This window comes from Plectropomus leopardus, chromosome 4 (assembly GCF_008729295.1).
Source record: "Plectropomus leopardus isolate mb chromosome 4, YSFRI_Pleo_2.0, whole genome shotgun sequence".
Classification (NCBI taxonomy): domain Eukaryota; kingdom Metazoa; phylum Chordata; class Actinopteri; order Perciformes; family Serranidae; genus Plectropomus; species Plectropomus leopardus.
In genome coordinates this window covers 13364283-13387552 of record NC_056466.1, presented here as the reverse complement: position 1 = coordinate 13387552, position 23270 = coordinate 13364283, and the positions used below count along the sequence as shown (strand labels likewise).

The 23270-nt window shown below is 39.7% G+C and overlaps 1 protein-coding gene across 1 annotated transcript in view; it reads right to left on the bottom strand.

Moving 5' to 3' along the window:
* Positions 1-749: 749 nt before the first annotated feature.
* Positions 750-23270, bottom strand: part of fbxo41 (F-box protein 41) — a 46220-nt gene continuing 23699 nt past the window's right edge. The window contains 11 exon segments of the mRNA XM_042485985.1: positions 750-3314; positions 5095-5210; positions 6316-6474; positions 7282-7400; positions 7518-7613; positions 7767-7919; positions 8328-8443; positions 8942-9180; positions 12518-12609; positions 12611-12904; positions 17766-17839. Of these exon segments, the coding sequence (XP_042341919.1) occupies positions 3252-3314; positions 5095-5210; positions 6316-6474; positions 7282-7400; positions 7518-7613; positions 7767-7919; positions 8328-8443; positions 8942-9180; positions 12518-12609; positions 12611-12904; positions 17766-17839 (1521 nt within the window). The 3' untranslated portion in view covers positions 750-3251.

Below are 23270 nucleotides of genomic sequence, written 5' to 3'. Positions count from 1 at the left end.
TGAGATATGAGAGATGGTTTCAGAAAAAAAGAGGCAAACTGTACGTCTGTTCAGTCATAGAAGTTCATACGTATTCGCTGTAATTCCAGAATCTTCCTCCGATGAAACCAAACATGTAAACGTTCGGTTTCACACCACGACAGAAAACGCCGCCAAGTGTCCCGCTGACAGAAACCATGGTCGTTTTTTGACTTAACCGACGACCACAAAAGTGTTCAGGAAAAAAAGTGCATCATATTTTGTCAAATACTGAGAAATAGCTGAACATTAAAAACAACACTCTTATAATAAACATCTGAAATATCTTTTTTTTTTTTATCTCACTAGTGCAACAACAGACTGGATCAAATAAAGAGAATTAACCTGCAGGCAATCAAAGCTCTTTAAACATCTAATAATTTTTCTCGTCACAGTAGCAGAACAGTTAAGAAGGCAACTTAATGATTGATGCTCGAACACAAACATGCTAACATTATACACATCGCTCTTTTTTTTATAGAAATAAATAGCTGAATTATCCTCTTCTTAAATAATTTCCATCTCTATATGACTCTGATGCACATTTAATATAAAGTATCTAATACACAACTGCAATTTCAACACTACTGTTATACATAATATAATTCTCTATGTTTATCTTTCATTCAACTTTGGAGATAAAATGCTTACAGAATGAAGACCTGTAAACTTCAACTTGTTCCACTCATAAGTAAGACCTTAATATTATATAACATCAAATGTTGGTCCTTTTTTTCTTGTTTTTGTTTCTGTTTTGTTTCTTTTTTACAAACATTATGTACAGAGAAGTTGATAGCGAAGGCAGGATTGTCTAAAACTTAAAATCAACAAGTGCTTTGTGTTTTCTCTATTGTGTCAGCAAACACCTTTGTCCACGAACCGACTTCCCTCAAATGAATCAGTACCAGTGTAGGATAATAATATGCAGTACTGGAAGAACATGAATAACTGGACACCCACAACTGTTCTCACACATTCACCTGGAACACCGTCACTACAATATGCAGCTACACAAGTCCTCATAGACACAAGATTGAAGATAAAGCAGAAAAAACATTGGCTCTCCTCTGAACCCCCTGTGACAAACAACTGCTCAGCTTTTCTGCAAACTGTCACTTTGCTCCATTGTGTGCCCTGCCCACAAGCATGTTCTTACAGAGACAGATGAGGTTTCTAAGGTAAAATGAGCAACTTGTTAAGCAACCTGTGGTGTCCAAAGGGAAAGGACGCGATGTTCTGCCTGATGTGTGAATCATTTTGTCAACCTGTTTTAACATGCTGTTCACAATATCTTGAACGTAAAGTGATTGTAAGCATCTAATAGGAGCTTCTGTGATTTCGTATTGCACTTTCATATTGTTCGGGGACTCAAAAGAGACTGATTTTTAAAAAAAATCAATGCAGCAAAGGCGGAAAAATCCTGACTTTTGGTCCCTAGAGTGGGTCAAACTCCAAAAACTCCCATAAATAGTCTTTATATAAACCTTCTTGTAGACAAATCTTTAAACATTTTCCAAAACAGCATGCCCTCCAGCTTCTGATGCAACTTTCTGTGCTATTAATTTGTAGTTCTCAAGCTGCTCACACTTGGCACAGCTCCCCCAAAGCCAAAAGACACTGTACTGTAGTTTTCCCAGACTGACTAGTATTACTTGTGAATAATAAACTGATTTTACAGGGAAAAATTCTTGAAACCCCCCCTTTAAGTTATCTGCAGCACAGAGGAGCGGACACTAACCCTCAATATTGCTACGCATACTTCTTGAGAATTTCTCCAACAAAGGCTAAACTCTGAAGTGCACCAAATCATATTCCTAATTTTTAAAGATACTGAAGACCTGATCCCTTGGTTTTGAGCGCTGCAAAATGGCTAAGGTGATACATGTTCCGTGCTTCAAAGAGTGCAAACTGCCATCATAACAGCTGGCCACTGGCTGCATAACTGCTTGAAAAAAACCAGCAGAGGGAGCCAGAGGATGTCAGCTGAAGATAAGGACTGCTCAGGGCCTCAGCCACGATGAGCACTATTAATAGGAATGGCACTGTTTAGTATGAAGTATGAAAGTCACATGATATATAAACACTGTAACACCTGTATGCACCTGCAGACCATGTTCCACATTAAATACCCTTATGCTCAGTGAGAGCTGCTTACACTCCAATAAGTGATGATGTGAAGGGATTAAACACCTGCCTCACTGTACATGGTCCCTCCTCTCTCATTAATGGCACATTGGAGAAAACGCTCACTGGAATGAGGACAGACACTGTTACAAATGGCACTAGTTTTTGAGAGAAATGCATTATGGATCATCCTTCCAGCCTGAGCAGCATCAGACATCGCGCCCTGCTCTCTCAGAGTTTCTACAACTGTCAAAAAACACTAGAGTCCAGGTTTGTGACACGACGATGTTCACATGGGGAAGCAGAGAGGATGGTAGAAGAAGGGAAATGCATTGCTGCCATGCAATTGGCTAAGAAGACTGTCAAGTGTGTAATAGGGAGGCTGTCCTTGCTCTCTCCGCTGTGCCTGGAGCTGGTGCAGCTTGTCTCTGTCCTGGGCGGAAAAGCATTTATTCGGATCACGCACACAAACATAAAGCTCCTTTCTCAAGACTCTTTACCTTGAGAGCTCAAGATCTCTTGAGGAAATCAGTTTCTCTATAATTTCTTGCTCCTGCCACCGTTTTATGTACTTCTCTGAAAAGTATGAACGCCTCATAATGTGCTCCTTCCAACGAGCTGATGGTGTTGAAGGTAGTTTATGTCAAGCATTGCGTAGATGCAGACAGTTAAATACAGCGCTGTCACCTGGCTCCAGGCGTTACAAGAGGGATCTTTTCTTTTCACCATCTTCATGGTGAAAGCAGAAGACGACTGAGAAAAAGGAATCTGACAGCTTTGTTGCGTTATTTGAGTCTGTAAGGTTTCAGACAAGCCCTTCAAGTGATGTCATGCCTGACTGGTTTTCAGTCATAACCAACATGAAGGAGATACTGGTTTCACCTTACTGAAGTAGTGACAGAGATTTTTTTTTTCTGTTTGAAGTTTGTACTAGTGGAGTATGGACATTGAGCCTCGGTCCTGGTTCATCATGGCGATCTTCTGTTGTTTCTGTCAGTGCTGCAGACGTATTCAACCCCGTGGAGCGGCTTTAAAACGGCTGGGTCTTTTTGATTGACTGGAGCCAAGATGGCGCCTCTCAAAGACTTGAAGATTCTGCACAAAAGATGTTAGCAGAGACTGTCTGCTTTCACGTGAAGGATTTTGGAGAAGCCGGGTCTTTTCTTCAGAGCCTGGATGAACGGGAGGAGACGTCAGAATCTGATTTTCTCAAAGGAAACTTGTGCACGACTTTTTTTCTAAACATCTGACAGACAAAAATGCTCCATTTACAGACCAATTATCAGGAAAAATGTTGGCATTGTACATTTCTGCAAACAACAGACACATAACATTTACACATTACTACGTGGTGGATATGTTGAAACTTAATGTTACAACAACACTGTGGTTAATGCATGTTTAGGTTAAGGCACAAAAAACACTTGGTTGTGATTAGGAAAAGATCGTGTTTTAGCATAAAATACCTGGATTTTGGAGCACAATCCCCACAGGAAACGCAGTTATGTCTTGGTAAAAAACAATCACTTTTTTAAAATTTTTTTAAACCAGAAGGAAAACACAGCAATGTCTCAATCAAACACAACAGCCTTGCCTGCCACTATCCTGTGGAAAACGCAGCAATGTCTCAGTAAAAAACAACCACTTTTTGTGCCACTACCCTGACAGGAAATGCAGCAATGTCTCAGTAAACAAACAAAAAAGAAAAATCATGACACTATCATGGCAGCAAACGGAGCAATGTCTCAGTAAAAAACAACCAATTTTTTACAACTATCCTGGCAGGAAATGCAGGGATGTCTCGGTACATAAAAAAAATAAAATAAAATTTTCGTGCCACTTTCAGGAAAAACAGTGATGCCCTGGTAAAAAATAACCACTTTTTAAGACGCTATACCAGCAAGAAACACAGGTGTCACGCCATCCACCATCCCTTAAGCAGCACTCTGATGTCACAGTCAGCTCACATACTACGTCACCTTAGAAACTTTGATATGATACGATTTAAAGAATAATTTTCGTCTGGCGACCAGGCTGCTATTTCCCCCTCGTCTTCATGCTTTCCTGTTTCATTCCATTAGCAGCAAGTGCCCACGGTAACTGATGTATGACAGAAAGCTTTAAAAGACTGTAACGCATTGAGGTGCAGCAGGTTAAAGATGACTGTGTTGCTTTTTAAGCTTCACCTCTACAGAACCCCCTTCAAAAAAATGGATGATTAAACACGAGAGGAGAACTTTGGCTTCCTCTTCACAGCAGACTTAAAGAGGGAGGGATAAAAATAAATCATTGCTGTTTGGAGAGGTTACCTAACTGCTGTGAGCAACCCCACCATCTTGAGTGTGATAACTGAGAGGAACACACTGTAAACTGACTCATAAAAACAAAACATAAATAAAACCTGGGATTTCACAGCTTTTATATCTCTGTTTGTGTGTGGTCAGCTATAGGGATGACCCGAGCCTCTCACAGTAAGCCTCTGCTCGAGTGAGTTAGCATCCACAACCAACCATCACTGGGACCTCAAGGATTGAGTCACCGTTTAAATGGTGTGTAGTTGTGGTAAAAATAGACGCATCTTATCCTCTGAACAAGCATCGGCCAAACTGTTAGTCATGTGCATACAGTGGTGCAAAACTCCAAGGAGGTCTGTTAAAAAAGCTCACCTCCATGTTAACCATCACCTTTATAAAGTCAACACCACATTCAATGGATGGCAGAATAGTTATACAGTAAGAGAACCAAAAACAACATGTTTTTTTTCTGTTGAGAGTATTAATGTGCACAGAAAATATAATTTATGTGTTTACAACAGATCAGAAACTTTCAGACTAAACTTTCAGTTTTAATAGGTTTTTTTTCCTCATTGAAACTTGTATGTTCACATGTATGAGAAGTGTCTGAGGGCATATAATCCCTGTTTTGAAATGTGAGACACAGAGGCGCTGTTACCTGCAGTTTGTTAACCATCTCATCAAATAATTTCCTCGCTTCAGGGCTGTTGGGGTCCTCGAAGTAGTCTTCTATACCAATCTGAACCACGATGGACTTCAGGTTACGGCACACACCTACATGAGTGGAAGGAGGATTTAGGCAGCATTTGTTATTTGATGGATTTTTTTTCCTTTTGGGATGTTTTTATGATACATTTGTGCTTATAACTGTGAAAATAAATATATTGTAGTTTTATTTTTCTCTTTTTCTTCTTTGCTTAAATGACTAACAGTTTGCTGCCTAAATGTTTTAGTAGTCTAACAGAATATTTTTAGTGCCTGATGTTAATAATACCTTTATATTACAGACATACTGCATGAGATAACACTGCTCAGAACAGTTAAATGGTAACTTTGGTATTTTCCAACCTCAACCCAATTATCCATGTTTTTGTGTCTTAAGTGACTAATAAGAATAACATTTTTGAAATTGGTAGGAAACTACCTTTAGCGTAATCCCTGCAGGCGACTGTGCAGCATCCATTCATATCCACTAAAAGTGCTTGTTTTGCCACTGACAGGCTCAGATTGTTATTATAAGTGTCTGGCAGCATTATGGAAACAATCTCTACAGAGGTAGACCTTATTGTTAAAGAGGAATATCCCTCGTGTTTAACCAGAAACGGGTGAATTAAGGGTCACCAAACCGGAGGTGGTGATTGTTGGATCAGTGTCAAGATGAACCAAGAGTGCTTTTTTTTATAGTTTTATATTATTTCTGTCAACTTTAAATGAAGTGAGTTTTATGATCATAAAAATGACCATTTAATTATATTAAGTCTGGTGCGTCTGTCAATCGTAATTCTGGGATTGTTTCTTGTTAAACAAAAATGATCTTAGTCTTTAATAAAGAGGTCTTTTTCTCTAGAGATCCTTTCAATAATGTTATTGGACACTTAGAATAATATTCTGAGCCTGTCAGTGGCAAAAACAAACACTTTAAGTGGACGCACATTGACCGTGCAAACACACTAATACTGGTTACATTACAGCCAGTTTCATGCCACACTCTAAATTCTGGCTAAATTCTTCACCAGCTTAAAAAATTATTCTACACAAAAGAGTCAGAAAATAGGGTCCAGGTTGAAAAAATACCAAAGGTACACTCGCAGCACAAGTGCTAAAATCACAGCAACAATATTACAGTTAACAACACATTGTACTTTCACAACAAACTCACTGTTGAAGTGCAGCAGGGCTTTTGGGGTGACTGGGGTGGAGGTGAGCACCAGCATCTCCAGACCTTTCAAGCCCTCTCTGCAGACCTCTGCTGCCACCTCCTGGTTGATCTCACTAACATGATCCAACTCCAGTACCTGCAGGCGCATGCAGTTCCTCGCTGGTGGGTTGAGGGGGGTGAAGGAGGGAAAGGTAATGCAGAGATGGAGAAGATAAGTAGAGCAGTGCTGAGATAAGAACAACAGTGGGTTATTGCAGTACAAGACAGCTTGTCTAAGGTCACATCAATAGTGCTTAAAATTAAGACACTGGTTAAAAAAAAAGTTTGTCATGTTGTGACAGTGACATTGTTTAAAGAGAACCTATTTTTCTTTTCCTGATTCTGTATCTCATAAATAGTGTCATCATTGGGGATGTTCATATTAAATGTGGCCAAAGGTTAAAATAATAAGGTAAACATATTTGTAAAGGTAATCCCTGTGAGCAAAAACCTTAGGTTTCCTCCTGTTTTGAACAACGTTTCCATTAGTTTCTTTTACTCTGGCTACCATATGATGTCATAGTGTGTCAGATTTCTTTATATGGTCATATGCACAAGGCGTGCTTCTGCAAGCATTTACATCATATATCCTACGCAGCTAAATGAAGCTACATGCTAACATTAGGGAAACATGAAATCTTTGTTGCCAATGTTTGAAATTTCTCCCCAATTTTGGATCATATTCTTGCTGGAACAAAAGGCTTTTATGGGTTCTTTTTCACAAATAAAAGTGCTGCTAATGTCCGCTGCAGTCATTCTCTCGGCAGCAATGAGATATTCAATACAAGTTAACGCTGACCAGTAAAGAACTTAAAGAACAGGCGCCAAACACAGCCCTCTCAGACAGATGGTGAATACAATATAAAAATGTGTTTCAGCACAGTATGAGGAAAATAATGTGTTTTTTGAATTACAAGCCATATTTACCTAGAGAGGCCAGCCCCTGAATGCCACATCCAGCTCCGCCCACACCAAGAGCACGGAGGTGTGGCCAACATCTTCCAATTGTCTGCAGGCATCGGTTACTGAAACGAGCCGGTTGTTGGCTAAAGGAGACAAAATACAGTCCGTGTTCATTCATTTAGGGAGCATTGATGTCACAATGACATATAAAATATTTGACATTATTCAAAAGTTACAGAGCATATTTCTCGATCTATTACCATGGGTGTAGTGGCGCCACCTGTAGGGAGATAATGTCTCTACAACCTGCTCCCAGGGCCCAAATCACCTCCTGGCCAACCGGATCTGTGGCACTTCTGGAAAACGATAAATGTACACAATATGCGTTTATATTACACATATTTTTATGTCTGCAGCACAAAGATGACTGCAGTCTTATGGACTCATGAAAGCATGTCACTGGGGTTAAACTGTAAAATGTGTTCAGACAGAGATGGGACCTGGTCTACCTGTAGGTTACAGCCTGCAGAGCTCTGCAATAGCAGCTGGCCAGCCAGAGGGAGCGATCGGTCAGCAGGTTGGGGCAGTGTGAAATCTTCAGTATCAGCAGGTTACTTCCTGTGGCCTTTAACAACGCCTCCAGACCTTCCTCCAGACAGCCACTTAGATGGAAAGGTAAGGGAAGGTCACAAGAAAAAGGCAGGCAGAGACAGAGCAGGGGAAGTAATTGTCCTGTCCTTCAAAGCAACACTTTTTACCATTTATAGCACATAACAAAATGTTCCTCCAGTGTCTGCAGCGATATATGCAGGAAGCCGCACGTCTATGCATTGTTGAATCAGATTTCAGCTGTCTCGTTCACACAAAAACTTTAGAAGCAAACAACTTCACTTCTGCTCAAATCAAATTTCTACTTGTATTCTTGCAGGAAATGACGCCTGATATTTTACATGCTGATCGTAAGCAAACAGCACAAAAACATCAGCATAAAGCAATGCAGTAAAAAAAGTGGTATGTTTTTATACACTGTATACAGATGTAACTTGTGTATGTAACTTTCTGTGTCTCACCGTGTGCTTTTCAGGTATTCCTCCTTGGTTTCCTTCTTGCCCCGCTGTCTTGGTTTGAGGTTTTGCAGGATGAGGGAGTGCGTCTGAGTGCACCACTGAGACAGTGTGCTCAGGAACTAAGAGAAAAACACAGAGATCAGTGAAAATCTTCAAAATACAAAGCAAAGACACTTTTGTTTTTTCTGGACACATTCTTGCTGGTGAATCTTCTCTGTTGCCGTAATGGTGTTGTTACGTTTTACCTGCTTGTAAGGCTAACCGCAACTCGAAATCTTTTATTCCCTCAGCCATTCGTCTGTCAAATTCTTTGTAAACATTATTTTTGTATTGTTTTTTATTAATTTTACTGATAATTAGACTTAATGTTATTCTATTTATGGATTCCTTTATTCCACTAAACTCCTTGGCATATTATTATTTTTCATTTATTAATATTTATGTGTACATGTTACTGTATGTATGCACAGCAACAAATCGCCTGTGGCCACATAAATAAAGTTGTCTGAGTCTGAATCTGAAGATGATACAGGTAAATGCATCATATGATACAGCTTTGATAATGCTATTGACTTACACTATGCAGTGCATACAGTGTCTAAATGTTTGCTATGCACCTTGGAAGAAATGCGAGCGTTCTCTAGCAGCACTCTGGTCCACACGGCTGGGTGACGAGCCACAAACTTCCAGTCACGGCAGACCTCAGCGGTTCTCAGCAGGGTTTTAGTATCCAGGTAGGTGAAGATACAGAAGAGAGCCGCACGCATCTTCAGAATCTCTGGACTGATCACTTCGTTGGATTTAGATGGGCTCTTTTCATGGCGGCATGACTTATTGTACACCCCATCGGACCGACCTGTGGGAGGAAAAAGCCGGATGATGCGTTTCAAATCTGATTAATCTGCACTTGCTATTTTGAGTACATGAGTGTCTTCACACTGAGAACTATGGCAAAATAGTGCACTATGAGTACCCAGAAGATGATGTCCTCAAAATGATCAAAAACACATTTAAAACTTGGGGATGCTGGCTGACACTGCTGTTGGATAGAAGCCAGCTGTTTGTTTATTGGGTTAATTTTGAAATAATTTGGTACCACAAGCTATAACAAAAATGCTACAAACATTTGTTTGCTACCTGGATAACAGGCACTGACATTACATGTGTTGAGGCGTAAGCTCTACAATTTTGGCAACAGTCACCTTTGATGTTTATGCATGCTAAATTATTATCTTCACTGTAGAAGATTTTAGAGCTAGATTTGTGGTCAGACGCTTGACAAGTTGTAAATAATTGCAAAATGCAGCAATTATCATTAACTCAGTAGATCAGCTGGTAATGGAGCCAGACAGTATTAGCCACGGACATTTATAACGTGCCATGAAAGCATGTTCATTTAAATTCAATAAATGAACAAATATATAAATAAATACAGAAAAAAGTCAAGTGAGCCAACAAGCAGATATAGCAAGCATATTTTTTGGTGACTGACAATCATTTGTCTAATGTTAGCGAATATGGGTGGTTGCAATTTGCTGAGCAGAAGACGAACAGCTGCTGGATCTCTCAACTCTGTTAAGTGCACAACGGTCATGTTTGATTTGAGACGGCTCCCATGTATAGACACAGCAACACCTTTAACATAATGTTAAGGTGGTCCTCCAAAGTTAAAACAAAGCACACATTTTTGATCATTAGTCCTGTGTGGTGAATTTGGACATCTGTTTTCCAGGATTTTGAATTCGGGATTATCATATTTGTAAGGTTTGTCAGTATATTCTGATACAAAACTAAAGGCTTGACTGGCATAAAAAAAACATGAGTGTTATATGATTACTGCCCCAAAAATGAATTCCTTGATATAATTGTTGCTTTTTGTAAATCACTTTATAATTGTCAATTTTAAGCCCTAACAACTGAAACATAAATAAACTTTAATATGATTGTCACTTCTTAATCATGTAAATATACATTTAAGAGGAGATGGAATAACTGTATTACTCTATAAGTTTGGCCCATTTTCTAAAGAACCATTAAAAGTAAAAGCCACATAAATAATGTTCAAAAGACATACTGTCACATGGTGGCGCCAACCTTCAACAAGACAGTAAACGAGATTACATAATTTTTGTTCTTCTTTCCATCTTTTCATCCTCTCCATTGCTATCTATTGGCTGATACCGTGCATCCAATCTAAGCCCTTCTTATTCCTCCTAGCCAGATTGCTCCGAGATGACTCATTTCATCTTTGGCCTTGGAAGGCGTCTGCTCGAAACCATCAGGGCTATGAACCATTACTTACACTCCCGCTCTCTCTTCCTCTTTCTCTCTTTCTTTCTTTTTCTCTCACACACACCACCTACGCTCAAAACTGCCAAATGCACTAAAAAAGCCGAGCTGTGTGTTACATGCTGAGAAAAAACTGTGTGCTTGTAGATACATACCATCTGACAAAACCTGGCAGGGACTCTCCCAATAAGGAGATCTACGTCAGAGCAGAGGAATGCCAGTAACATGTTGAGTGTTACGTGAGAAAAACCTTTGAGTTCATGGGACAGTTCATGCAAATCTGTCACCGGGCTCAGGCCCAGTTTCCCAGACTGCCTCAGTCCACCTGGCATTTAAAAAAAAAAAAACTGACAGCAGGTGAAGAAAAATGGAGGGCAGCAGCAGTAAGTTTAAAGATTTTGGCAGCGCAGGAAGTTAACAGAGAGATGCACAATCTGTGGTGGATCTGAAGAAATGTGCGGGTATGACTGGCAGACTGATTTGGCTCGCTCGTAGAAGCGAAGCTTAGTATGAGAGAAGGAACAGCGCTCTGGCAAATACAAATATGTTCTACCAAAGACACACAAAGAAAGTGTATCAGCAATGTATGACTTGGTTTACTCATCATCTATAACAAACATGCTGGTGGTAAACAAAGTAGTGTAAACACCTCATGGAGAAAAGCACTTGGGCTGGTTAAATGAATGAGTGAACATTGCCAGTCCGTTTTCTATATTACATAAATGCTGCTGTCACACAAAATCCTGAAACGTCAAATATTTGTAGTGAACAGTCAGATCTGATTGGACTAAAATAATTCTGAGTTGGGTACAGCGCTACCCACCACACATACAGTGAGAGGGTTAACAGTTTTAGCTTCACACAGCTAACATTAACCTGCGGTTATTAATGGGTGACACAACGGAGTCAAGATGTTTAGCTGTCAGTGTGAGTTTGTTGGGAGTGTTTAACGCCTCAGTTTTGGATATAAGCTGCTGCTGCTGTTTTTTAACCCCTGCAAACCAGGCAGACATTAGACTGACCGTTCACTGGGAGGGGAGCGGCTCTGGAGATGGCAGCAAAAGAAAGTTTTCTAATCCGCAGGACGGTCAGAGATCAGACCTCCGGCGCAAAAAGGATCAAATTCAGGTAACACTAAACTGCAGAAGTTTTGATACTACTTGGTACTGGATTATTTTGGGGGATGCCTTAAAGGTATTGAGTTCCGTTACCTAATCCTACTCTGGATGGAGTTATATTCCCTTTTTTGTGGGTTACTATACGCTGAAAACTGCTTTTTTTTTTTTTAAGTCTGTGCAGTGCTGGACATACTATTTTTTTCCAGTATTCTGACTGATGTACTTGCAATTTACACATAATGTATCATTTTCAGTTATTTGACTCATGTTACTGAAAAATCTGATAAATCATAAATAGCTGAAATGGCTGACAGTGGTACTGACATTTTAACTGGTCAAGTTAAGGTTATTTATAAAGGCCAAAATCAGTGGGTGGTAAAGCATACTATACTCTCTCTCTTCATGATTTGGAAAAGCAAAACCTCCAAAAACCATCTGTGGTATTGTTAAGTCATTTATCATGAAGTGTTTACATTGTTGTGCCAACACACTGCAGCAGATATGGGGCTCTTTCCTCCCATGTTTACCATATATGCTCATGGCTGATCCACATTCAGTTTGTAGAGCGAGCTTTGGTCAGTGACACAGCTCCAGCAGCATTACAGTGACTGCAACTTCACCTGACCTAGATCCACATCGGTCCCTGCTCCTGTGGGAGTCATTTTAAGGCCTTTATTCTGTGAATCCTGGTTCCCATGTGTCCGAGAGTTAGATTGGAGAGAGTGTGTGGAAGTGTGTACGTTTCTAAGAATAACAGGTCTGAAGAACTTCCCAGAGGGCTGTTACCTGTGTTAGGGCGATATCCTGCCCTGCTGTGGTGAGGATAGGGAGGCGCCGACTGCTGGACTTCAGCCACAGCTCTCCTCTCTTGTTCCCATCTCCACCTCAGACTCAGTGGTTCGGGAGCCCACGTCTGATACGTCTCCTTCTTCGCCTTCAGTGCTGTTCCTGTACGGTCGGCGCTGCCAGTTCTGGATAGCCTGTTTACGAAGACCCCAGTTTCTCGATCCACCGCCACCGCATCCAGGGGAGCGCTCGTAACCCCCCTCACCCAGCCGGCACTGCATGTGATAGTACTGAGCCTCAGGACAGTCCTCCATGGGATGCATTTCCACGCTGTCACTGTCATAACCTCCAGAGCCCTGTGAGACGGACTTGATCCGCCCTGATGCTCTGCAGCAAAAGAGAATAAAAAGAGCATTAAGGCTATCATTGGCCAAATCAGTTATTAAATGCTCTATTTTTCAACACATTTACCTAAAAATCACAAAAAGCTCATAAATGAAGAAACAGTAATCCAACATAATTCATTATATATCAGCATTAATCATTAGTTATTATCAGACAAGGACATTTAAACTTAGTAATAGAACTAGTTTTGTGACGACACCAGTTTGACCACATGTGAAAGGCTCCAAGAGGCTGTCTTTTTTGCATTTGTGCCAAAAAAGATTTTAAATGTCACCTCTCTGATTTTACAAGTTTTAGTGTCATATGTGAGAAAGTTCAGCAAGCCTGCATGTTATCATTGAATCTGTAGTAGTTTATTTATATGATGACATACTGTATGCTCCAACCCGGGGGGAGTTCCTACAGAATATATGTGCATAACTTGGTAAATATTTAACATCAATAAACATATGTTAACAAACAAACAAACAAAATATCTGTTGATGTGATGCATTAAATGAGGGTGGTATTGGGTGTAATGTTACAGTAAAATGATACATTTTCCCAAAAAGCTTGATGTATCCTGCTGCTGTAGTTTAGGAACAGTGTCACTTTGGGTTCATGTGCTTTGACTTCGTGGTTGATTTCTATGTAACATTTCATATAATTGGCAAAGTGATGTGATCGGAGATATTCATTCAATTATCTTGTTAATGGTATCAGGTGGAAATGTTCTCATGCTTATGATTATTAAGTTTTTCTCTATTGCATAGCAACATAGTTAAGCTGCAAAACTTTACACGTGAATGAAGCACTTTCCGAAGCACCAGTGACGCTTGAAGCATCAGACGTCATAAGTCTTCCTGATTTCATTCATGCTCTGACACAATATTTCGAAACAATGCGCATTACAGGAGTGAGACATGCATCAGAGCGTCGGTAGCTCAGCCCTTCTTTTAACAAACAAAGAATTACAATCCCAAGGTGGGTGTTTGAAGTGGTCTATTATTGGTACTATTTTTAAATTAGAAAAAGCAAAACAATTTGCACTGTCACAAATACTAGAAAAATAAAGCGGCATTAAATCTGCTTTAAATCCTCTGGAGACTTATTCATTTGATCATCCTGATTATTTGTTTCTGTAGAAACTTCAGTCCCTTTCGCACAGAGTAAAATCCTGAAAGGTCCACTGAGGACAACAATAGTATAAGTATTTAATATGACAGTAGTGGAAGCACTTCTGAAACCAAAAAGAACCACAATCAGGTACTGTATGATTGACAAGGAACAGCTGCATTTCAGAGGATTTATAGTAGAACGAGGGCAGCTTTTGCACATACGTACTGCTGCTACAGTACTTAAAATAACCTCCCAGCCAATACAAGTAATGAGCAGTTACAAATATCAGCCTCTAAAAAGTAGGACATTTTTCTTTCTCTTCTCCATTTCTGCCATCTCAGTGCTTCCTTCTTTCTCTCAGCATAATAAGAAGCTTCTGCATATATTATTTTAGGAATAAAAATAAAAGGGAATTGCAGATGAATCTGCAGGTAGCACTTATCAGCATTTTAAGGGAAAAGGATGCACAGAAGATGAGATGCATGTCATGCCACAAATACGAATTTAGATTAAGTCAAACCAAAACAGAGTGGCATGTTTATAGTTTCAACAATCCAAACTGGGTCAATGACAAAACTGTGATTCATTACAGTTTAATGATCTGGTTGTAAAGTGGTAACCTGACGAAAACTGCTTGAATGTTTTGTCAACACTGAATCAATAGCCAAGATGTAATGATATGAACTGATCCCAATCATGGGGAGCTCATGATTAGCAGTTGCTAGTTAATGATTTCAGAGTGTGTATCCAGAATGCAAAGTGGCATCGGAGAGTAAATAAAAAACAAGTCAATTATGGGTGAAAGAAATGCACTCCCCCGTCTCATCTCCTCTCTAATGTGCAAATCAAAATGAAAAGGCAGTTTAAACTCTTGAATAGTAAAATTTGATGTCCTGATTCTGACAGAGATTAATTATATTTAAATTAGAAACTTTTTTACAGGCTTTTTATGCACACTTGAGCAGAAGCACGGGAGTCAAAAACAACACTGATTTAGACATTTTAAGACGAAAATCCTCTAATATATTTTATCAAGATCCGTGCATGTTAAAACTGTTAAAATAACTATTATATATGAAATATATGACACAGAAATTAGCCAAAGGGCCATGGTTCTCTATTGGAAAATGGTGGGCTGCCCCCTCTGGGGTTGAGAGTGAGTTACTTCCCCTAGCAAAGAAATTCAAGAATCTCGGGATCTTGTAATATAGAGAGTGAGATGGACAGGCGGTTTGGCGTGGTGTCAGCAGTGATGCAGGTGTTGCACCGGACTGTCGTGGTGAAGAGGGAGCTGAGCAGAAAGGCAAAGCTCCAAATTTACTGCTCCATCTATGTTCCAACTCTCACCTTTGGTCATGAGCTTTGGGTAGAGACCAAAATAATTAGATCGCAGATACAAGCGGCCAAAATGAGTTTCCTCTGTAGGGTGGCCGGGCTCAGCCTCAGAGATGAGGTGAGGAGCTTAGACATGCAGAAGGAGGTCGGAGTAGAGCCGCTTCTCCTTTGTGTCAAAAGGAGCAAGTGGAGGTGGTTGGATGGTTGGTTAGTTGCCTCCTGGGCTCCTCCCTTTTGAGGTTTTCTGGGCTCGTCCAACTAGTAGAAGGCACAGAGGTAGACCCAAAACACTATATTTATCTCATCTGGTCTGGGGATGTCTGGAGATCCCCAGGAAGTGCTGGAAAACATTCCTGGAGAGAGGGATGTCTGGAATACCTTGCTCAGCTTGCATTGATGGATGGATGGATGGATGGATGTACAGATGGATAATATACCAAATCTGTGTTCATTAAAGATACACAAAATGTAAAAAAGAGCAAACTGTGTGAGGCATTTTGGTGTTGACACATGCAGACTCATGACTGCATAAATATCTAGTGAGGTCAGTAATCACTGAAATCGTTGCACTCTTGAGATTATGACCTCCATCCCTGATGAGGAACTATTAATACTCAGGAGACAGAAGGCTGAGAGTTGTTGTTGTGACACTGAGTGCGCGTCATGCCATCAATGATTCAATGGGGAAGGCCTGACAGGTTCTGCGTGACGTCACGCTTGGAAAACACATTCACATACCAACTGGGAGTGACAGTTGTGTTAGTCAGAGTATTATGGCGCAGCCATGTGTCTGAAATCTCCAGCAGGGACGCAGAAATACTTCATTCACACCACATGTAGAGAGACGTCCAACCTGCACCTCACAGCGCTGCTGAATGAGAGTCTGACTAAAACTGGGATCTGTTCCATTTCATATTACAGCGTTAAAATAGGCAACCTCCAGGGCTGAAAAATGAAGCCAGTGCAAAGTGCCAAAAACTGCAGTTCCTTGAATGGCCACTTGAGGCTGACTCGACTTAAATAACCATGTTTACAGTCTGACACAAGTCAAGTCAAGTCAATTTTATTTGTAAAGCAGAAAAAAATATCACAAAACCCAGTTTGCCACAGAGGGCTTTACAGCATACAACATCCCTTCGCCCTTAGACCCTCACATCACCTGGGGAAAAACTCCCGAAAAAGAACCCCTGTACAAAAAACAGTGGTGTCTCTATAGCTCATTTCAACAATAAATTTTGTTTTTGTGGAAGTATAACTGGACTGAAAAACAATTATTTTCATGTCATTTAATCTAAAAGTATCACAAAATATTGAAAAAAAAGCCTATTAAATGTCCTCAGAACCCAAGGTAACACCTTTAGTTTGCTTGTTTTATCCACCTGTTAGTCTCAATAATATATTACATTTAAAAACAATTTTAAAAAACTGTTAAAAATGATTTGAAAAATGATTTTTAAATATTTTACAAAAATGGCTGGGGACTTTTTTGTCTGACAACTGATATATAGATTCACATAGAAAACTAATAATTATTTAAGCATAAAGGGTTGGTTTATTTCTGTGGAGGAGCCATAGGGTAATCCTACCTTTCGTGCACGTTTACTGGTGTACGAACGTTATAAAATCCTAATCCTATATTTTATGTACAGTATAACCTCTGTATTTTCAATTTCAACTAATGTGAGAACATGATTTAATATAAAGTAAAACAGGTTGTAAAGATAGCACTTACATCGTTTTCATTGTTTATCTGAGTTAACTTAACTGCAACTGCCATGCTTGAAAACATTTATACACGGGGCCGAGAAGTTGTACCCCAGAGGAAAGGGGCAGCGAGCACAGTAAATGTTGGTTAAAAGCTCTGTGGCTCCAAGGGTTTTGTTTTATTTCCACACAACTGACAAACTGTGTTTCACTACATCAGCTCTCAAATGGCAATAAAGAGAAGGTGCACCAAATTTAATAGTCAGCCAAGAGCCACAAAATCTCCAGCTGGACCAGAAAACCAAAGAACCAGCTTTATTTCTAGATAAATAAACAGGCAGATGGACCGAATGTATCCCTGACAAATAAAATTCCTAACCACACCACAAGTACAGTGGCAGTTAGGAGCTCATCCTCTCTTTACTTCTGGATGGTTATACTGACTATACTATACTGTTAAGTGGGGGACTACATGGTGGTGGTTTAGATGCAGTACATTTCAGAGGTGTGAAATTATGTGTAAATGAATTAGGTATTTTGTGTTTGGTATTTGTTTTTTTTTTTTTTTTAGGAACACATGCTGTATGTTTATTGTCCCTGTTTATTTTGCACTGCGTGTTGAGTCACGTCTAAGACCATTTTCTGTCATGACAAGTTTTCTGAATCTGAATCTGAAATGTGTCATATGAGCAGTGTGCTGACTTACCCTGTGCTGGGGGACGAACGCCGCTCTGACACTTGGTACATGCCTCTTGTGCTCCCAGAGAGGCTGGAGTTTCTCTGAAGAGACACAAACATGCAGAAAGAAAAGTGTTATTAGTTAAACTTTTCGGGACCCATTTAGCTTCCTGAGACATGACTTCTGCTCAAACACTATTTGGTTGTGTGAGATTTTGTTTTGCTAAATACCATTAACTGAAGGAGACTTTCATATAATTGTGTTAATGACGACTTTCTCATTTCCCATATGAGAACATGCACATTTCCTAAAATATCATAAAAAAACAATATACTCAAAGCTTAAGCATGGCGAATGCATCATTAATTTTAAAGCAGCTGGCACTGCTATGAAAATGGGATGGGTACAGAGGGCTGCTTTATAAATTCCCATAGAAATTATGATAGAAGTAAATCAAAAAGTAACCTATTTTGCTGCTATCGTGGGAGGCTTCTCTTTATTTCCCAAAAAGCTGTGACAGCTCAGAAGTTCAACAAAACATCTAAATTGAAATTAACAACTCAAGTGAATTGAAGAGTTTCTCTGTGGTTTAATCTCACATGTACATTACAACTGATGACAGCTTCAGGACAAAAACCAAGAACAACAACAGATACAGAGACACACTAAGAATAAATGATGATCAGTCACAGATGGTAAGTTAGGCAAGATGAAGCTTGTTAGGATAATTGTGTTTTTTTTTGTGAAGGTGGCACAAAAGGAAAGCTAAAGACGCGACTGTTAAATGGACGGGGTCTCTTTGGAGCATGAAAACTACAGTTGGCAACTTTGATGATGAAAAAATGCTTTGTCAGAAATGCTGAAACTGTCACTATATTCACACAGCAGCACACGAGACAAGTGATATGTGAAAGTAATGTTCCTTCACCTTGCAGTGCTTTTAATGGCGTTTTTCTAGAATCCACTCAAGCTGTTAACAAACAACCAATCAGAGCCGAGGAATCTCTAGTGCAGCTGTCAATCATATCAATCACTGCTTATAAAGAGTCAAACTACGCAGCGCTGATCAAATATGAATCAAGATTCTGTTACTGTGTTGCTTATTTCTAATCTCAAATGTTCTCAGAAATATATTTTAGTGTACTGTTTAGCTGTAAGGGGAGAAGGATGGTTCACACACCATTGTGAAATTATGGTAAAATTATTAATATAAAATGAAACTTTTGGCACTACAAGAAAGCAAATTTCATAGAAATTCAGTAACTTTTTAGGATCAGACTAAAGTGTTGATGCTGATGATGTTGTTGATGCTGAACATATATGAAAAGGAATCAGAATTTGGGGCTAGCAATAATGTCATAGAAAACTGTCATTATTACACATCACTATCCTGTGTCCAAAACTGGCAATATGCCCTGAAGGTGGCACTACAGTAAGAACTGTGGACTGTCTCAAATGTAAAAGGGCTGAGGAGCAAGAACATGCTCAATAAATGTGTTGCCGGGCTGTACATGACTCAAAATCATGTGAGGCAAATTGGATTTTTGATTCCTGGTTCCCTTTTTTCCATATAAAGTTTGAAAGTTTTTAACTACAGTAAGGTGAAGGATCGGAAACAAATTTTTTGCCAACACTAGATATTAAACAAAAGACGGGTGAAGATAGAGTTATCCCAGAGCCTGACAGAACAAAGTCTCTCTTTCTCCAGGCAGCTGCTGCTGTCTAACTCAGAGTCACCCTGGGTCTGAAAGCGAAGAGCGCTCTCTGTGCTGCTATAACTGTGGACTGAAACATCCACAAAAGTACAACTCATGCTAACGTTAAAAAAAAAAAAGACAACTGCTCGACTTGAAAAATCTCAGTCAACCGAGGCGTCTCCAAGATTGACTGATGATTCAAATCTTTGACTTTCAGGGGGCTGCCCTTGTAATGTCAAACAAGCTTTTGCCAAATAGTGACGCTAATGGAGGTCACCAGGGTCATTAGGAATAATCCACTTCAGATCATGAATACCTAAGACAAACCTTGTGGCCATGTAGCCAGCAGGAGTCCGTCATCTTGCTCTTGAACAAAGTGCTAGACGGACAGATAGACCAACTGACCAACCATCACTCCAGCAGCACAAAAGCCCTCAGCATCTCTCCTATAACCTAAAATATTTGGCTGTAGCTCTGAGAGCACGTGAGATTTTTTAAGTGCATTTGATGGTGGGTGTGCAGCTTGACTCTCTATTTGCCTGAGAGCAGCATCCTCCTAGTCACTCTTTCATACACCTCTCAAAGCTGCCTGTACATTGAAGTATGCTGTGTGTAGTGTTTTGTATGTGTGTGTGTGTGTATATATATATACGTGTGTGAAGTAGTGCCAGGTGGAACTCGCTGTACCAGACTGGCGACGTGCCACAGAGGGAGAATGTGCACAAACACAAACACTGTCAGTCCCTCCCTCTTTCTCTCTTGTTCTTTTTCTCCGCTTCTACTCACACAGCTTGTTTCTGGCCTCGTGCCAGCAAAAATGCACCATGGAGGAAACAGGCAAACACCATCCGTGGCTCTCATTCCTGGCCAGCCTGCAGTGAAGGCAGAGCAGGGACAAATCTTCCCGAAATGGATGGAACAAAATGCCTTCAGCGGAGGGTAAAACTCCAATCTGGTGATTCAAGTTCAGTCTAAAACGTTTTTTCCCGCTACTCATCCTTCCATTACAAGGGCAAAAGTTTATAAAACACCGAATTAAAGCTATTTTCACTTTGCACTCCCTGAGAAGAAATGCATTAGATTCAGCCTGAGTTGAACTAGAGAATGAGCAGGAAACAAGCCATCAATCCCTCCTCTGGCTGTCAGTCCTAAAATACCTCTGTGGCTCTTAAACCTGTCTCCTAGGAGATAAGGGCGACCCCGCTGATGTCGTGACAGAGAGATGGAGAGTGAGGTTGTGAGGGTGTGGTGTTGGTAGGACGACATCTCCGGGCTTCCCTTGACAGTGTAACAAGGTGCCAACCAGTCTGCGACTCCACACTTGTACTTGTCATGTCGATTATTCACAGTCCTACGTGAAATTGACTGATGTTTAAATCCAAAGAGAGGACGTCTAAATTTAGGTAGCAGCATTTAGGGTTAATCACAGGTCAAATGGCTGAGAAAATATGGTATATTTCATTTAAAAATGTATTCAACTGGTGCAAACCTAAGCAAATTGGTTTAATTTCTTTGAAAATCATGGAAGGAAGGCAATGAGCAATGAGAAATGACCCAAATATTAATTTTTAAAAAAGTAAAAAATAAATAAATGAATGAATTACCAATAGCACTAAAAAGAAAAGTATCAGGAAAAGGAAATAACCTGTAACATATAATGACTTTTAAACATGACATTTTAAATATAGCTTCTGTACATTTTTTTTGTGTACATGTACATGTTTCTTTTTGTTTTTCCTTTCTGATAATTTTCTAGTTATTTTCTTTCTATATATATATTTTTAGCTAATTTTTAAGCAATTTTGTTGTTACTTTTTAATAACTTTTTGCAGTTTGCAGTAGATTTTTGGCCAAGTTGCTGATTGCCTGTTTTTGAAAGAAATCAAACCAATCTTGTCTGGTTTTATAGGTTTAAAAGCTTGTGAAAGGTGTCTGCAGATGTCATTGCAACAGGTTCATTTCAGCAGTATAAAGGGGTATCACTTATAAGCGATAATATCGTAACGCTCAGGGATATTGATCTGAGGAAAAGATTTTTTAGTGAGAATCTCTCAAATAATGAGCCAAAAATGAATCAGCCAGTTCCTCTCAGGCAGATCTGTACCACATTACATTTGATTCAAAATCACGCTGGAACCTCCAGCAAGACGAATGCTGGTTTCCATGGCAGCACACAGATTTGTGCAATGAAACAGGTCACCTCTCTTTCAAGAGGTGTTGGATAATAATTTGAATAAGTGACATTTTTAAGAACAGAAAGTGCCTGCTTTTACATTTTTATCATTGTGTAATAAGCGAAAGAAGGGGGGGTGGGGGGGTCGCCACAATGGAAGCTGTGTAGAGCCTGGAGTCAAAGGGCCGATCTCCAGTTTCCGGAGCACGAGGAAGCTTTTTATGTGAGTGCGCTCTCTGGTCAGGATGTCGTCTGCTGCAGAGCTACACTACTGATGCTGAATGCAAAGCAGACAGACATAAAGTCTCAACTGTAGTTTGACTTTATGATTCTATGGCAGATCAGCATCACTTTATTACAAAGTAAATTGTGTAAATACATACATATACTATGTGGCCAAAAGTCTGTAGTCACCCACGTCCACATATTTTATGTAATTTTGGTCCAGGGCTGTTTTTCAAGATTTAAATTAGGATATATTTTAATAATAGTTTGATTAAGTGTGCTTAAAGGGACAGGTCATCCCAAAATCAAATATACATATTTTCCCACTTACCTGTAATGCTTTTTTTTTTATAAATCTAGATTATTTTGGTGAGTTGCAGTGTTGAAGATATCAGCTTTAGAGATGTTTGCTTGTCTAGAGATGACAGTGTCTCTTTTCAGAAATCATGACCTGGTCACTCACAATAATCCACAGACTTTGTTGTGAGCAGTTTCATGAAGGAAGTATTTTCTATATACCAAACTATACCCAACAAAATCAACGTGCTGAAGGAAGTGTGCATCTACTCATGGGCAAGACGTTTTTGCTGGTGACAGCACAAGATGTAAACATTCATGTGTCCTCCTTGGCTGAGCTGTAATCTATAATGTAATGTAATGTATGTAACACTCACTTCTGCATTGTGATATGGTTTATGGGTGTAGTTTAGTGAAAAAAAATAGTTCCAACATGAAACTGCTCATAACAAGGTCTGTGGATTATCTTAGTAACTGGATCATGATTGCCAGGTTTTTGGCACTTTGAGCACCACAAGCCGAGTATCATCTGGTTTCATTATATTTTGAGGCAGACACCTCTACGGCTGATATCTCAACATTCGGCAACTCACACCAAAACAATCTAGATTCATAAATAGCCCTACAAGTAATAGAAAACACAGTATTTTCATTAAGAGATGGAGACCAGATTTTGAGGTACTTGACTGGTCTGGCACAGAGCATTGATGTCAACCCAATTGACACCTTTGGGATGAAACGGAAACGGCAAGCTAGATCTCATCAAACAACTTCAATGTGACACCTCACTGAAGCGCTTGTGACTGAATGGGAGCAAATTCCTGCAGTCAGGTGTCAAAATCTTTTTAAAAGCCTTCCCAGATGTGTGGAAGCTGTTAGATCATCATACTTATGCCCACATTTTGGCAAAGAGATTTTTAAGGTGATGGTTTGGCATTTTTGAAGTCGGAGCTGTATGAGATACTTGTGTATAGTTGTTGTACTAAATGAAGTAGCTGGTGGTCTGCGAGTTCCCGGTTTGCAGAAACGTGTCCCAAAGGGGGTGAGATCAATACATATTTAAGCCTTTTTAAAAAAGGCACACCTAAAAAAAATATATTAATCTAAGTAGATGCTGTATTAAGGGTATTTTCAGCGCCT